Raw genomic sequence first — 18,893 nt, 5'->3', positions numbered from 1 at the left:
GAGATATAGGTAAATTTGTGAACAAGGATAGTGTAATATTTGTATACAGGTGAAAAGTGGCCCCCCCAAAAGTCAATGTTACTGGCGGGCCCTTGGCACACCAGTCTGACACTGATTGTACTTGTCCATATTTGCCCCTTTTGACATGTAAAGCACCATGGAATAAATAGCACTATAAAAATGTATAATAATAATAATAATAATAATAAATGGTTGCACTTTAAGGATCTTAGACTTGGCCTAAACTGACTTAAAGGGCTGAGCCATCTATGTTTATTTAAAGGACATGAATTTGTAAATTCACTGATGTACAAGTTTTAATGGTTCTCCTTTTTGATGTGCCAGCTGCATTATAGTGCTATTGTTCTGTCTCCGACATTTAATTCATAACCCTGATTATCTGCTTGTTAAATGTTTTCAGTGTTTTCTGGCTCCATCTAGTGACCAGAGTCATAACCGCTGTGTTATTGTGTGTTTTACTATCATTTTCCCATTTCCCTCCATTCGCAATGCACCCTGGTAAGTTTTGCAAAGGATTATGGTTAGTCCAGCCCCCATTTTCCCTCCAGTTCTCCATTTTCCCTCAGCCTGCATCCTGGAAGCATCTCATTTCTCTTCTCCCCTTGTGACAGCATCGCTGATATGTAATCACGCTTCCTGTATCTAATTTCTGTCCTCAGCTAGTAGTGCAGATCCTGATTCATAATGTATTATGTATGATATTGTATCCCTGATGTACCCTGTATTGACTCAGTGTATATATATATATATATATATATATATATGTTTTACTTGTAGTTTCACCGCGCCAATATACCACCACGTTCAATAAAAAACAGATTAAACCTACAGTCTCCTTATTGGACCCTGGTATGGAGGTTTAGCTGCCTGTATAAGCTACCTGAAGCCTGCTTCATTTAGTGAGGACAGAACAGCTATATACCTATATATTATTAAGTATCATCAACTTTTTTCATCAACACATTTCCTAAAATAATGTGGACAACTCCTTTAAGAAAGTAGTAAGAAATTGCTTAGGTAAATGTAAAAACAATCTCATTCAGAAGAGATCTGCAAGGGAATGGCAGGAAAGGCAAATGCATACCTTGTGTTCGGCTTTAAATTTTCAATTGGGAAATTGGTGCTTCCTGCAGTGCCTGTTGACCATTTATTCTTCAAATAGTCATCCAAAGATGCACTGTAAACCAAGTATCCTGTTCAGGAAATAAAAAGAGTATATTAAGGGTTTTATTTTAGAAATACATTTTGAGGAGAGTTACATAAGGTTTTTAATTCACTCTAAAGTATATAATATGTTGGTGAAATATAGCAAGATAAAAGAGATCTAAGGAAACAGACTGATACCCATGTGTGACCAACTAGTCTAAGATTTCAAACATTCATGCTATATTAAAACATTTTTCAGTTATCAATTTAAATCTTTAATGGCTCATATCCATATGTGTGAAAAAAAAGTTTAGATTTTGGTTCAGAAAAATAGGACTAGTGCCATGCAAGTGTCATGCGATTTCCATAAACGTACAATCTGATTTTTTAGCGTCCGATTTATATCTGAATGCAATGCCATTGCTATCCAATTGCAATGCGATTTTAACAGGAGCTTCTTTATAGAACAATTCTCTATGTCATTTACACATCATTTTCAAAGAAAATATTCATCAAAACACAGACCTTGACAAAGACCGTGCTGTGAGGTCGAAAGGTTGCACCAGTTGGTGCTGGATTAAAGTCCACAATTTTTCCTTGAACTGGAGTGCTGCCTGATTTTTTTCCATTTATATTTTGTGTTGGACAACTGCTTTACTCAGGAAGTATTGCACCCAAAATCTGCTCAAGTTTGTGCTGCTATCTGTTTTTTGCTATCTGTTTTTTCTATTTCGATAGATAGATAGATAGATAGATAGATAGAAGTAAAAGCAAAGGCAGCACTCCATTGACTTAAAGGTGAAAAAAGTGGATTTTATTTAGACCCACATAGCATGGCGACATTTTGGCTCACACTGAGCCTTTCTCAAGCCTGAGCTTTTTTTTCACCTTTAAATCAATGGAGTGGTGCCTTCCCTTTTACTTTTGTCTGGATTGGGGCAAGTATTGGATGCATTGCTGAGGAGGCCTGGGCAGCCACCAATTGGTATTGTGCCATTCCATTTTTTTGCAAGATAGATAGATAGATAGATATCTTTAGATATTCATAAAGTTGTTAGTCACGTATGTGATTAGCGCAGTGCGTGTACAGCTTACTGTACATGTATTTAATTAATGAATTATTATTTTTCTGAAAAAAATGGCGTGAGCTCCAGAGTAATTTTCCAAACCAGCAGAGGAAAAGCTGACAGCTTGGGGCAGATGTTTATAGCCTGGGAAGGAAGTAATACCCATGAAGCTTCCCAGACTATCAATATCAGCTCACATCTGTATACTTAGCCTTTACTGGTTATTAAAATGGAGGCCACCCCCCCAAAAAAAGACATAGGGTCCCCTTATAATTAATAACCAGCAAAGACTAGGCAGACAGCTGCGGGATGAAATTAATAGACTAGGCAGGAGCAATGGATATTGGCCCCCCATGCTAAAAACATCAGCTCAAATACATTTTAGGTGATGCTACAATGCTTAAATAGGAGTTTATATAGCAAATGCAAAGATTCAGAAATATTATACTGTATGTAAAGTGCAAGAGCGTACACATCAATATAAATATACAATTGTATAGAAACCTTTTATGTGGTTTAACCCATATATCAAGGAGAACATTTTAGTGGTTTAATCCATATGTTAAAGAAAGTCGAGTACTCACATAAATATAAAGTGCAAAATGCAGGAGCCTACTGTATATACACAGAAGGTACAAATGCATGTAAGTGGACTTACAACACATTTCTAATAGGGGCACTTCCCCCAACATAAGGAGCACACAAGCACTTCACAAGTATTTCACAGAGTAGATTAAGTATAAATTAGCTACCAGCCTGTAATTCTAGCGTATGTTTCGCAAATAGCTTCCTCAGAAAGGGTAATTTTTTTCTTTCTTGAACCAACTCATTTGCATATGCATGTATGTATTCTCAGTGATACATATACCTCCAAAGACAACTACGCGGCGGTTTTATGCTATGCACTAATATTATGCTGATATGCTACTCTTTAACATATAGTGTTGGTGATAATATATGCCTGCATATGCCCGTTCTCCACATGGATCAATTCATTTGTTCAGCATTTCACAAACCGTATAACTTTTAGGCTACACCAATCTTTTCTATTCTGCAGTATATTTCCCTTTTTTAATTTGTTCTTAAATAATTTTTGTTGAAATAAAGATTTATTCTGTCTATTGCGCATGGGAGTAATTTTTGTAGGTTTTCGCTAATATATTGACTCCCATTTAATCAATTGACCATGTTTGATTGTTTAAAAACATCAGTTCTCAGCCGCCCCAGAAAAGGCACATCTATAAGATTTGCCAATTCTGGCACTTAACCTCTCTCTTCCCACTTGCCATGTAGCGGTGGCAAGTGGGGTGATAGTTGGGGGGCTGATGTCACCTTTGTATTGTCAGGTGACATCAAGCCCAGAGGTTAGTAATGGAGAGACGTCTATAAGTTACCGCCATTACTAACCCCACAGTGATATTGTATAAAAAACACACACCCAGAATAAAGTCCTTTAATTGAAATAATGACAGATTCCTGTAATCTTCTTAATTAAATCAATTTTACGCCATTGCCCATTCCACTGAAGCCAATGTCCCCTGTGAGAGAATTAAAATAATAAATAACCATATTTCTCACCTCTCCGCTGAGAAGATAATAATCCATTTGTCCCGTGACAGATCCAGCTCTGCTACATCTAGAAGTCAAGCAGCATTGTTGCATGATGCGACTACACAGCCTGCCATCCAGCAGAGACAATGAGCAGCGTGTGCTACTACTGTTCAGTGTCTCGCGATGATATACAGTATATAAGGTTATAAGGTATGTAATCCATCTATTCTATCCCGTTGGGTCCAGGTGTGATTTTACTGTACATGGCTGCTGTATTGCCGCCTTTTCAAGACATCTAATATATAAAGCTCAAAGTGTGTATGTATGTATTTATGTATGTATGTGTGTATGTGTGTGTATGTCCGGGATAGGCATCCGCACCGTCGCAGCTACAGCCACAAAATTTGGCACAGTCACACGTCTGGACCCCGAGAGCGTCCTAAGCTATGTTGTGAGGTGAAATTTTAACCCTGCGTGTTCCAATTCACCAAACTATTTTGCCCCTATCTACATACTGGGGAAAAAGTGTGTGTGCGTCAAGCCCCGCCCCTCATTATGATGTCATAATGCCCCTATCTACATAATGGGGAAACAGTGTGTGCGTATCAAGCCCCACCCCTCATTATGATGTCACAATGGTTGCCATGGCAACGCTGATTCATCATAGGCTGCAAGCCCTGCCGCTCATTATGATGTCATAATGGTTGACTATGGGACGGAGGATGTGTGATGGGTATATGGGCACTGGACTATGGGATGGAGGATATGTATGATGGGTATATGGGCATGGGACTATGGGATGGAGGATGTATGATGGGTATATGGGCACTCTACTACGGGATGGAGGATGTGTGATGGGTATATGGGCACTCTACTATGGGATGGAGGATATGTATGATGGGTATATATGGGCACGGGACTATGGAATGGAGGATATGTATGACGGGTATATGGGCACGGGACTATGGGATGGCGGATATGCATGATGGGTATATATGGGCACGGGACTATGGGATGGAGGATGTGTATGTTGGGTATATGGGCATGGGACTATGAGATGAAGGATGTGTGATAGGTAAGTGTGCACTCGACTATTGGATGGCGATTATGTATGATGGGTATATAGGCATGGGACTAGGGAATGGAGGAAGTGTGATGGGTATATGGGCATGGGACTATAGGATGGAGGATATGTATGATGGGTATATGGGCACGGGCATATGGGATGGTGGATATGTATGATGGGTATATGGGCACGGGACTATGGGATGGATGATAATTATAATTTGCTATAACTAACCACAGTTAGTTACTATGCCCGGGCAGCGCCGGGCTCTTCAGCTAGTTGGTGTATAAAAATCAGACAATACTCGAATGTCCAAGTGCCATGCGATTTTTTTTATCACACCCATTGACTTGCATTGGCGAGTCTCATCCGAAATATGTGGCAAATTGCAGAATGTTGTGATTTTTATCTCAGTATGATTTCAGCTGAGAAAAAAAAAATCACACAGATGAGATGTAACTCATTGAGTAATATTGGTCAGAGTGCAATCCAATTTTTTATCGGATTTCACTCATCATAAGAGATTTTGTAACTAAAAATTCTGTCCACGTTCCAGTGTTCCAGCTAACTGTCAGAAGTTAAAAGTGTCAGCTTTCTTTTGAAAAGAAAGTGACAGAGTGAGAAACAGTCAGTTTTCGGTGTGCCGAATCTGAACAGTAACATGGACTTCCTGGTGAAGTCCGTGTTGGGTGTCGGTGCCGGAACAGTAGGTGTTCGGTTTGGACCCCGAACTTTACTGTTCGGGTTCGCCCATCTCTATTTCTTACCTTGGCCTTGTCTCTGAGCACTGAACACCATGTTCTTATGGGCTCTCGAGGGAGGTTGCAGTGCTGGAATATGACAGCACTGGAGGATAATGTGTTCCTAGTTACATGAGGTTTGATACTTCTCAAATCTTTGGCATACTTTTACACAACATGTTTTTTGCAAGCCTGTTGACTAATTGCAGCAATATTTTTGATGGTTCTGTGATCACACCCCAATATATTAGCAATATCAAGACTGTGGCCCTCCTACTATAAGACTTAACAATTTTCGAGTTTTCACAGTCAAATAAATCTCTTTTTTTGGCCCATTCTGCCTGAGGAAAACAAGCTGCCTATTAATTCTGCACACCTTGATAAAGGGTGCTGATATCCTTAGGCCACATAACCTATATGTAACACAATGTTCTTTCTCAAGTTAGTTTTGAAGCAACGTGTATTTTAACAATATTCTTTCTCAAATCAATGTATTATTCACAATCACAGACATGTGCTTTACATCTGGATCAGTTCCATTTTCCATCTGCAGTAGCTGGAAATGAACTCTCCATAACTGTGACCAAATAGCATGGAAACAGATGTCTGCTCAAATTATTTTCTCCATATACTATATGTTTTACTCCTACATATTTTTCTTCTGTGATTGCATTAAAATAAAACCCAAGTCTATACAATGCCTTATCAAAAAGTGATTACATAAGGCCAAGTATATTCATATTCAGATTCCAGTATAATTCCCTAACATTTAGGTTTAAAGAAAATCCAGTGTTAGGACTTGTGCACAATGCCAAGTTGTGTGTATGGAACATGTACAAAAGATTTCTTAATGTGCTTCCATTAAGTTCTTGTCTGAGCAGCATGTATGGTGTTATTCTTCCATAGAAAAAAAATGTATTATAGAGAAGAACGTTTCCAATTATAAACTATCAGCAATGTGGAAAAGAACGCTCATATTTGAGATGGCCTCAAGTACGACGGCTTAAGATGGCTTCAGTACCATCATTTCTATCCAAGCCTATTTCATGTGTTTTATTTATTTGTTTTCAATTCTTTGGAAACATGGTTGAAAAGCAATGTCTGACTTTCATTTGTTCATTTTCATTGATTTTTTATTTATTATTACTTTTCTCAGATTCAAGTTATTTCTGTGACCATTGTGGGTTTTTCGGTCATTAAATGAGGGGTACCAACAATTTTGACCACGTGTGTAACTCCATCGACACCTTAATATTTTCTACATTCTCAAGTAATTAGTATTTTGAATGATATGCAATGAGGCAGTAAGTATATGACAAAGCAATTTGTGATAGAGAAACAGACATCTCCAGAGACGGGACATATCTCCCTCACATTGAACATATGGGATTAATTATAACTGAGGAAGAGACAAGCTGCAGTAATTGTATAACTGGGGAAGTGAGAGAGCTGATGTTTCAACCTCTATTTAATTAGGGACCTCTTGTCATGAACAGGAAATTACAACAGGAGATCTGTTCTGAGAACAAGCTACCCAGGCTAGGATTTGTTTATTCAAAAGCGGAGAAGTACAGGGACTTCCTTTGTTCATAGGAAATTTCTGAGACACTTTGGAGCCTGTGGTCAGTGATGAATATTGGGGTTTGCATGGATCCAATATTTATCGGTACAGTAGTGAAGAGGCAAACATAACGCATTCACAGATATCACTGTAAGTCCATTAGAATTGCTCCAACTTAATATCTGTTCAAAAGGATGAAGCTAGCCCTGACATGTTTTATCTCAATATAAAGGCAAAATGTGACAATATCTACCGCCTAGGGCCTCCAGGGGCGAAGCTATCCTGAAAGTTGGGGATCTCATAATCTGTTAAAAGACTTAGCACATCCAGCAACCTGCCCCCATATGAGTTATCCAAGGGAGGTATATGGGTGTAACCTTGATCTATTAAAAATGAGAGTTTGGGTATTTGGAATTGTTCATTTTGGAAGACATAGTTTTCTGTGAGAGTGTTCCATTTCCCAATCGGATTACTTGCCTCCATAAAGATAAGAGCCATTCCTGCAAAATCAGGTTTAGTACTTCTTTTGTTATTCCTTTTTATTTTGTGTAATTGTATATACTGTATTGATTCGTTCCCATTTTGTATCATCTTTGTATATTTTTATAAACAGTGCCTACATTTCCAGATTATATATAATTAAATAGCTCTGTTCCTCTTGCTCTGAAAACTACACCCCTGAAGCCATATGCTACCATTAAGGGGTGTCTAATAGACCTGTATAAACCAGGGGTTGGGCAATTAATTTTCTCAAGGGGCCACATGAGAGACCATGTGTTAGGAATCTGGTGTCTACAATACCTATGCAGGAACACAGATCCTCACATTTGTCTCCAGAGGCTAAGTCCTTCGTCCCTTCTTCTGAGCATGCTCATGGGATGAGCTCCCATTGGACTTCAGGAGTCAGGTGCTCAGGTCCTGCTCCTGATTCCATTGGTTATGCTCAGGGCTCTGGAGATTTCCGGCAGGTCCCGTACGCTATAAAAAGTGCGCATGGCCGTTCCGCCATGCGCTAGTATTTTTCATACTGCTGCTGTGTGTATGGTGATGGATGCTTGGATTGGTGGATGACTTATTATGAAACCCCTTCCCTCTGATATTACGATTGTGTGAGTGATTGGGCAGCCGCCAGTAGCAGCGCAACGCCAGCGCGCTCCAGCCATAACTTTTGCAGCAGCTAAGCGTCCTGCATTGCGTCAGCGTCCTTGCAGCGCCTTGCTTGCGGCTCTGTTCACGCCACGCTGCGGTTGCAGCCTCCCGGGTGTTCGCAGTTGCGACACCTCATACCTTAAGTTTTACGGTAGGTCTAGAGGGGATAGTCCTGGTGTTTAAGGCTGTTTCTGTGACCTTTAATACCGTGTCCACCTCGCTGAAGTCTGTGACCCTAAACAGATTCAGCGGTATTTATGTTTTGTTAGCAGCTCTGTGCATATAACAGAGTCTGCTTTGGTGCACTGACTGCAGCTAAAGTCCTGTGCACATCACCGCCTGAGTGCCCTGCCTCTTTCAGCAGCGGTGTTGTCATCTATCGCACGATGGACCCCGAGCGGTGAACGCACTTTATTTTAATTTTATTTAGTGCGTTCCACCGCTCATAACACCATGACTGTTATGGAGGGCCGAACAAATAGGCTGAAATTAATTCTGCTCAATATTAAAATGAACGTATTTATTATAATTATTTGATGTGATACAGCTAATTATTTAATTATACAGATTATATTATATAGCATGACACAAAAAAAGGCTCCCTATGTACAGCAAGAACCCCACATAGCCTCTCTATATACAGCATGAGCACCATATAGCCACTCTATATAAAGCATGAGCCCCACATAGCTTCCTTATATACAGCATGAATGACACATTGCCTCCCTATATACAGCATGAGCCAAGAAAGACTCCCTATATACAGCATGAGCCCAACATAGCCTCTCTACATACAGTGTGAGCCACGCATAGCCTCTCGATATGCAGCATGAGCCCCACATAGCCTCCCTATATACAGCATGAGCTCCACATAGCCTCACTATATACATCATAAGCCCCATGTAGCTTCTCTATATATAGTATTAGCCCCATATAGAATCCATGTACACAGTATGAGCCTCAAGTAGCCTTCCCACACATATGATGATAAGCCCCCATAGCCTCTTCATGTCTAGCGTGAGCCCCCATAGCCTCCTCATATCCAGTGTGAGCCATTATAGCCTCCTCATGTCCAGTGTGAGCCCCCATAGCCTCCTCATGTCTAGTGTGAGCCCCCATAGCCTCCTCATATCCAGTGTGAGCCTTTATAGCCTCCTCATGTCCAGTGTGAGCCTCCATAGGAGGAGGTAACCTTATGGGGCAGTGGCTTGTTGATGACCAAAGCACTAAATGCTTAATTTGCATATGAATTTAATGGTAATTATTCTGGAATTAAGCAACAGATAGAAGAAATAAAGGTGTTGATGTATATACATTTCAAAGACCTGCATGCCCATACTGTTTGGGGGGTCGATCTCACTGACAGATACCCTTTAAACAGGTGTACAATGACAGACCTGCACAGTGAAATGTGTATATTTTTGTTAATTTTTACATTTTCTTAACAAAAATAAATCCATCTTCTCAAAAAAATACCAGGAAGATACAAGCCCAAAAAGCAAAATGCAACAACATCCCACAGTTTTGTGGTGTGTATGGTTGTGAAACTGCACTAGTAAAATAGTTATGCAAAAAGTTAAAGGAATTCTGTCACTAGGTTTTTGCCACCTACTGATTCTAGCAATGTATCATTAGCCTGGTTTCACATTAGCGTATCTGTGCGCAGCGTATGATCCGCATGCGTCATGCTTAGATATCTTTAACATGTTGTACGCAGGGACATGCATTTGCATGTGTTCGCATGCGGATGCTTACGCATGCGTCGTTACGTGGTGTGCGGCAAATGCAGCATGTTGCATTTTTTGAGGCGTCAATTATGCGCAGCCATGCACACGCGGATGATTGCAGATTGAGTGCATCAAAACAATGCATTACTGTCTATGGGAGCGCATTGTTACGCAAGGACATGCGTACGCATGCGTTTGATATGCATGCGTACTTAAGACTGAACATGTCCAGGAACTGGTTTCAGCCACTCCTAAAACAAAGGAGTATAAAAGGGGGTGAGGACACAGCAAGTTAATTACTCTGAAGACTCTGGATGCAGGCACCAGACTTTGGATGTAAGTATAGAAGCTTTGAAAATGTCTGTCTGTCTTTGCAGTCTGTACTCTGTACTATTTTTTTTTCTGTTCCTTGTAGACTGTTTGCTGCTCTGGTCCCAGACTGCCGTCCTGGTGCTACCATCCTGGTGCTGCCTTCCTCGTGCTGCCATCCTGGTGCTGCCGTCCTGGTGCTGCCTGCAATCACCATGAGAACAATTGAAAAGTATTTTTTGTAATTGAAATACTTGGATCCGCTTACAGCTAGTTTCATAATCCAAATGTGTTTGCCGTCCACAGCCCCCAAACAGTTTGGAAAATTGCAAATCTCCAGAAATTCTCCAGAATTTTCCAGCCAGAGTTCAGTTGTGGGTTGGGGGAGGAAATCTTCATGCAGAACATCATATAAAGCATGGCAGGTGTCTCCAACAATCCCAGAAAAGGTGGACACTCCAATGCGGAATAGAAAATGTAGAGATTATAAGGTTTCTCCGGTAGCCAGGAATCTCCGAAACAGAAAATGGGAAAAAAATACATTTCATAATATTAATGACAGGTGTTTCTTTTTCAACATTACGTACTTTAGGTTCACCAACAGACGCTCCTCAGCAGGAATTGCTCGATGTAGCTGTGTGTCCTGCCTGGTGATGGATCCTCAGACACGTAGCTGCAAGTCATTGAAGCGCTGTTCCGACATTCTTGCGTACTCAAAAAACTTTTCCAGGTTTTCACACAACTCTGTGTACAAGGAGTGGTAGGCTTCACGGCTCTCTGGAACATCAATGATGACTTGTCCGTCTTTGTCTTCTTATTTCTTCATTACAAGCCACAGCAAATGCTGCAGCCAATTTCAACGACAAATCAAGATTAAGCTTGAAGCTCTCCATGCTAATGTTGGATACAGCAGCAAAAGACGAGGATTTCATCTGTGCAGTGTGTCTATATATAGAAATCGCATGAGACATGCCCATTGTGTGTTTCTAGTGTCAAGGAAATTCTCCTGGAAAAGCATTGTCCTATCAAACGCATGTGCATAAACAACTCAAACGCATGCAAAAACTCATACAAACGCATGCACACATAGCGTTTTTTTTCCGTCATGCGTAAGATGATGGGGATAAAAAACGCTGCATAAACATGCATTTGCATGTGTTTTTGCATGTAGATGATATGCTGCGTACAGAAACACTAATGTGAACCTAGCCTAACAGGGCTGCTTGCAGTAGTATGGATGAAATCACCGTTTTATCAGCAGGAGATTATCATTAGAGGACTAGTAAACCTGCTGTCAGGTAGTCAAGCATATTCTTGAACTCTGTATAACCTCACTCCCACCATTGATTGCTAGCTTTATGTATACACTGTACATGGGGAGAAAACTCTTATACAGTGTATACATGTGTGTACAGAGCTCAACATTTAGACAGGTGCTAGATCTACATCAGGTAAAACACTGATTTTTTTTAAAAACTGCAGCAAGCAGCCCAGTAAGTAACACATCATTGGAGTCAGGGTCAGGAAACCTACAATATACTGCACTCAGATGGGGTAGCAAAAATCTAGTGACAGATTCCATTTACAGAAAGAAAGTTAAAAAGTTGAATTTTTTTAAACAAAATATACATCTAGTCATGCCTTATATCACCTAGTTTTTGCCATTAATTATATTTCTTGTCTGCAAATATTAATATTAATTACCTGTAATGAAATCCCCTTTCTTTGGTTTGGCCCAGTCTAAGATAACAAAGGAGTGGCAACCTTCAACTGCCACAACAGTGATGTTATAGGAGATATTTCGAGGTGGTAGAACTCCGTCTTTCATTTCTTTAGGTAAAAGATCAGCCAGATTCTCCACTTGGAAGTGTTCTAGGGCATCAGTGAGTGAGCATGGGGTATTTGGGTCCTTACTTATATATGAAACGTATGGAGCTAGGAAAATAAGAAATGGTGCCACATTCATAAAGATTTCACAAGTGTAAATAAAATCATCTTATTTTTCATTACCTGCTACACTGATACATAGAATAAAACTCCTGTGTTAGATGCTCAAGCTTTTATTCTCACAATTACTATTAGATACTTTCTTTAACTATGTACATTTCATCAAACAATGTTATCCTTAAAAAAATGCTATTTAGCATCACATGGCTCAGATCAACATTTCTGCTTTTAACGGGAAGCTATCATCAGAAAATTGTTTAAAAAAAATTATTGTTAAATATGTGTTAAGAATTTTGGGGGCATTTTTTTCACACTGGGCCCAGTATTTTTAGATACTTACTGTCCTTTCAGGAAGACTTTTCAGCACTCTCCATATCATCAGAGGCAGGATTACAATGATAATTAACAACTCTATACACAGCTAATAATACAGAATCCACCAATCACAAAAGTGATGTAAGGCTCATCTAGTAACATGGACCCGGGTGGGTACACAAACCCTTGGCGTCAGTGCAGCTGACAGGATGGCACAAGGGGAGTGTGGCACACATGGGAGTCTTGGGAGTAGCAGAATGGATGAAATGAAGTATACAGCAAAGGAATCAGGTAAACACAATGTGTACAGGAGGTTAAGTACAGAAAATTAGAGTCTTCAATAGAAATCTCAAGAAAAAGATGTGTGACCTAATGGGCCATTATCTTAGGGAGATGATGTCATACACTGGGCAACCTGCAATGCTTGATGTGGAGCACAAGAGTGATCAATGGAACAAGGTGAAGGGAGCAAAGCCTCGATCCAGGGCAGGTGTGTACCAAGTGATGTCACAGCTGACCCTGCTACCCCTCTTTTCACAATAACCTTTACGTGCACTCATTAGATGCTTCAGTACAAAAGTTAAGGTCAAAGACTCTCCATTGTGGCTTATGTTCATATTGTGTTTCTTTAAACACCTGGAAATTAGAGTGGTCAGTGTGAAGACGGCAAGAGTTCTGTTTTTCATTTTTAATACATTGTGATTTGGAAAAAAACACTGACAAAAAAATAAAAAAAATACATTTAGCAAAAAAACATTTAAAGAATAGGTTATTTTCTAATGATAGCTTCACTTTAATAATGTTGGTTACATTCTAAATAAACAGCATACTACTCGAATGCCATATTTTGATACTTTTCTTTTTTTAAAAAAACCTGAAAATAAAACATGCAAACTATTGCAGTAAGGCATCTCTTTTCACAGCTAGACACATACCAGTAAATCTTTTCTTGCCTGTTGCATCAAATTCAGACACCAAATTGTCATCGAATGACCTTATTTCGAGATCCTCAATAATAATCGGAGGCCGTGTTGTTGTAGTATGTATAATTGGACGACGTGTTGTCTCAATTAACTCATCTAAAAATGATGTAATGTCACGTCAATAAAAGTCACAAATCTCATTAACATTTTTCATTTTCAATATTCTTACCACTTTAAGAGGCAGCAATATTACAACTTACCATAGTTAGAATTTATTTAGTTTTGATTAAAAAAGATAAATAACAGGGTGCATTATCTAGAAATGCAAAATAGTTTGATAATATTTAAAGAAAAACATCTCCTTTGGTGAAGCCACTGTATCCCCTCACTGCTGTACGCACATGTCTTGCGCAAGCACAACATATACACTCTTCGGAACACAATACAGGGCTGATTGTCTCAGGTAGAATTCACCCACTGTCTCGTTAGTGCAGCTTTTCTCACACACTGACCAGCACTTCTGTCTATAAAATGGCTGACAGTGGAGGAGCATGTGACCAGACTAGCCAATAGAAAAACAGCTTTCCCAGGTGTTTTACTGTTGAAGGAGGCTGATGGACAGGTCTGGTCACCAGCAGCCATTTTATGGACTGTGCTAGTCAGTGCGTGAGGAAAGTTGCACTAACTAGAGAAAGTGGCCGAACCCTTTCCTCTTTACCTGAGAATCCATCAGTGAGCTCAATCTGATGAACAATCAAAGAGAAAAGTTTTCAACTTTTCTTTCTGTCTTTTTCTGATCTCCTATCAGCTTTTTGTATGGCTAAATACTACATTAAACTTGAGTGCAAGGAGAAAAAGCCTGTAAAGCAAAACAGTGAAACATTTGTGATGAAATTCAATAGCAAAAATTATTTTTAGCCCCAAACATGAATTTAAGTAAAAAAAAAAACCTTAAATGAGAGAGCAGTGTCACTATGCACGACAGAGAATAGTGACATCATCTGCGGGGGCGGCGCTAGTCCTCCTGCACACTGGGTATGGTGACATCGCTCTGCTGTTGGCTTATTACTATTCAGCCAAGCAGAGCAGACCGGACGCAGCACTCATCATACAAGGCACTGGTGGAAACTACGCACGGGGGAGACACTGCACACGGGAGACACTGCACAGACAGAGCAGGGACCAGCCCAAGAAATGAGCTTCAGTTCAAGGCAGTAAACAAAGTAATGGGAGTGTCAGAGAGTCCCAGCCCGCCTCCACCCCGATGACACTTCATTTCAGGGCAATGGGAGTGACAGCATTTTCAGCCAGCAGATGATGATTCGATTGAGTATCCCATCATGCACTGGGAATTCTCAAATGAATCATCTTTGGAAATGGGTAATATAAACAAAACCCTAAGCTGCAGAACTAAGTGACCATGACTTAAATTACAAAAGTTATTCATTTTTTAAAGACTTATTAATTGAAATATACTTTTGGGTTTCAGACTAACCCTTCAAAGTGAACCTGTCAGCAGGATTGTGCTCAGTCAACTACAGAGTGACCATGACTTAATTTACAAAAGTTATTCATTTTTAAAGACTTATTAATTGAAATATACTTTTGGGTTTCAGACTAACCCTTTAAAGTGAACCGGTCAGCAGGATTGTGCTCAGTAAACTACAGACAGAGTTAGGTTGGTGCTGTTATACTGATTAAAATGATACCTGGATTGAAAAAATCCTTCTTGTGGTTGTTGTTTAATCTTTGTTTGCAGTTTTCAGTTAATGAGATTCTCGTGCTTCGGGGTGGCCTGTAGGGGAGGCTTTATGTGGTGTTCTATCCTCATCTTAATCCTTGTGGACTTAAATGACAGGTCAATGAACCTTCAGTGACCTGCCTCTTATTTCAAATACTGCGCTTGTGCAGTTTATATTGTGGTCTCTAAAAAAAAAATTAACTCCTGCAAAATGATGGCTGCACCTGTGCTGTAGCATCTAACTGCAAGCAATGCTCTTAATCTGAGAAAGCGCAGCTCAATGGTTGGCGGCACTTGCACAGATTGGGAGCATTGCTTGCCAACATACTACTGAACATGCGCTGCAGCCGTCACCATTTTCTTGGAGCAGGCGCCATCTTGCTAGAGAAAAAATAAATCGTCTCCACTAAGATCTGATAGCCGCTACTGCACAGGAGCCGATGGTGCCATCTTAGAGGAGGCTTTTTTTCTCTAGTAAGATGGCACCACTGGTGCCTGTGCAGTAGCGGCTATCGGCCAGTGCCATGATGAGACTGATTTTTTTTTTAATGAATTTATGTATACCATCAAATAAAAAAATTAAATTCCCATTATAGATGGGATCATCTATCGCCGTCGCCTGCCTGCAGAAGGTGATTTTTTTTTCAATATATATAAGATTCATTATGTAAAATAGGGGGCAAGTCACTGAGAGGTCATTGACCTGTCAGAAGCCATATAGATGAATAACTAAGCAGAGCACCACATGAAGACCTCCTCCCTCCCATAGGCTGCCCACAGAATGCCCCGAAGCTCCAAAATCTCATTAATGGTGATGAGCGAGTATGCTCATTACTCGAGTTTCCGAGCATATTCAGGTGATCTCCGAGTATTTTGGCATGCTCAGAGATTTAGTTTGTGTCGCCAGAGTTGCATGATTTGTGGCTGCTAGACAGCCTGAATACATGTGGGGATTTTCCAACAAACAGGCAATTCCCACATGTACAGTATTCAGGAGAATGCTGACACAGAATCATTCTCTCACTTTCTGCCTCACACAGATCTATGTGATCAGTGCAGGACAAGAGTGGAAGCTACTAGGACCTGCACGGAGCCTTCACATCCTGTGCAGCTAAAAAAGTACCCTTTGAAGAACCTTCTCCCTGACTAGCTCTAGGACCTTTCAGGTGAGGTGATAAGTCACATGCCTGGAAGGACGTGTAAAACAAAATATGGTAATGTATAGTGTGTGTGAGTGTATGTGTGTATAAATGTATATATGGCAGACCTGTGTATGTACGTAAATGTATATTTAGCTGAGCAGTGTGTGTATATAAATGTGCATGTCACAGAAATGTATGTATTATGTAAAGTTCATGTAGCAGAGCGGTATTGTATGTAAATGTGCATTTGCAGATCTGTAAATAAATGCATTTGCAAAGCTGTATATGTTATGCGCATTTAGCAGAGTTGTATGCAAATGTGGATATAGCACAGCTGTATATAAATGCATTTGCAGAGCTCTGTGTGTATATACGTATATAAATATGCATGTAGCTGAGCTGTTTGTGTACGTAGCAGAGCTGATATGCATGTACTGTCCATATAGCAGCGCTGTGTATACATACTGTATATGTGTACGCTGAAAAGAGTGTACATAAAAAATAGTCTGGGTTCACACGAGCATACAAAAAATCTAGAAAGTGGGACAATTTTTTTCTCACTTGTCATCTGTGTGCTGTCTGTATGCAATCCGTTTTTTTACTCTGCAGTTATTAATATTTTATAACACCATTTATACTTTCCAATCAGATGTTTTACTGTGGGTCCGTATTGGGTCTCCCTCCCAGGGCTGTGGGGTACTTGGTATCGGGCCGGTGTCAGGGGAATGTGTCACAGCAGCGATAACCCGGTCCGTGGCCCTGGGCGCCCAATATCAATGCCGGTGATGTTAATGGTGTTAAAGTTTATATGAATAGTTCGTGAAGCCACCCGTGGTGTTTGGCAAGGGAGATGGTAAGCCAATCTGCATACAGATCCGCTGGGACTGATGGTGTGGTGCAGCAGAGATGGTATAGCTCTCCACAGGAGGAGCTGTAGTCCCAGGGCAGTGTAGGTGCAATGGATGAGGAGAGGCACAGAATGGTATGGAGGCTGGTACCCAGGTGTAGTGGTGCGGGAATAACTGGAGGACACCAGAGTATGCGGTTTCAAAGCTTTACTCACTGTTTGCAGTTCACACAACTGCCTGCCTCCGTACTGTGTTCTCCAGGCCAGGGCTCCAGCCAACCTCCAGGCAGGATAGGATTCTCCCTTCCACACTCCGCCAACATGTACCTAAGGCTACTTTCACACATCCGGTGTGTGGGGTCCGGCGGCGTGCGGCGAAAAGCCGGGCCGCCGGATCCAGCCTGCAGCCGTGACACCGGATGTGTGTGCGGCGAGACGATACGGCTCGGACATTATTAAAGGAGCCGCAGGACGAGGTGGACAGAGGCAGCCAATGAGACAGCTGCTGAAAGGGAGGTGAGGGGAGGAGAGGGGAGGGGAGGGGAGGAGAGGGGAGGGGAGGGGAGGGGGGTGGAGAGAGAGAGACATGGGGGGTTAACACTTAGTGTCCAGGCAAGAGAATCTCTCTCTCTTGCCGGGCACTTGTGGGGTTAACCCCACAGAGAGATCTCTCTCTCTCACCCAGACACTGTGAGTGTTAACCCCACAAGTGCCCGGCGAGAGAGATCTCTCATAAGTGTCCGGGTGACAGAGAGAGATCTCTCTCTCTCTCTCGCCGGGCACTTGTGGGGTTAACATTCACAGAGTCCGGGCATGCGCTGTGGAAAAAGCCGGTCCGGCGCTGCAAAAAAACGTTACATGGAACGTTTTTTCCAGACGCCAGACAGGCTGTTTTTGCCGGATCAGGCAAAAACCGGATACGCCGCATAGGTATCCGGCGCGATGCGGCAATAATGAAACTGAATGGGGGAAAAACCGGATCCGGTGGCAACCGGCGCTGGATCCGGTTTTTACACTTTTCGCCGCATCACGCCTGATGCTGAAAACCGGATGTGTGAAAGAGGCCTTACTGAACAACTCCGCCAATGCACCTTTAGGTGCGAAGCACTCCAGTATTTAGTTACCCTGGAATGCCTCTCTCTAGGTGTTCCTAGTCTTTACTTGTATGACAGACAGCTGTAGCCTGCTTCGGGGACTCCACTCTGCGTCCCGGCTCTCTATTCAGTTGCTGTTGTGTCCCAAGTCTATGATGGGAGCAAGGCGTTAGTGGCTCACTACTCCTCCAGTGTCTGTTGCCGGACATAAAGATCCAATCAACCTCGGGGACCAGGCCCCGGCCTTTGCGCTTTCTGGACTGAAAGGGTTCTCTATCTTTCTTCAACCAGCTTCCCACCGTCCTTCTATTCTCCTTCGGTCCGATCTGTTCTCTCTCTCTCATGGAACATTAGGTTATCAATCTTATCAGTCTCTTTCTCTGTCTTTCTCGTGCCAGCAGCCCAGATCACTGGGACCTGCTGCAGCACGTCCTTCAGACACCCATCTTCACTCTTCTCTCTCCTCTCCAACTAACCAACTATCTCTCATTCTTCCCACTCTTTTGTATCATCTCACTCCACCCGCCTCCCAGCACATCTCGTGTTA

At 41.4% G+C, this 18,893-nt stretch overlaps 1 protein-coding gene across 1 annotated transcript in view; it reads right to left on the bottom strand.

Moving 5' to 3' along the window:
• The window catches only part of FNDC1 (fibronectin type III domain containing 1), a 383,993-nt gene that overhangs the window by 60,897 nt on the left and 304,203 nt on the right, over positions 1 to 18,893 (bottom strand). Inside the window, exons 13-15 of the mRNA XM_073545156.1 lie at positions 13,535 to 13,678; positions 12,042 to 12,272; positions 1,106 to 1,214 (exon numbers count right to left, since the gene is read on the bottom strand). Of these exons, the coding sequence (XP_073401257.1) occupies positions 1,106 to 1,214; positions 12,042 to 12,272; positions 13,535 to 13,678 (484 nt within the window). The remainder of the gene's footprint in view (positions 1 to 1,105; positions 1,215 to 12,041; positions 12,273 to 13,534; positions 13,679 to 18,893) is intronic.

This window comes from Dendrobates tinctorius, unplaced genomic scaffold (assembly GCF_039654945.1).
Source record: "Dendrobates tinctorius isolate UK_male_01 unplaced genomic scaffold, ASM3965494v1 ptg000140l, whole genome shotgun sequence".
NCBI lineage: Eukaryota > Metazoa > Chordata > Amphibia > Anura > Dendrobatidae > Dendrobates > Dendrobates tinctorius.
This window is presented reverse-complemented; position numbering and strand designations above follow the sequence as displayed.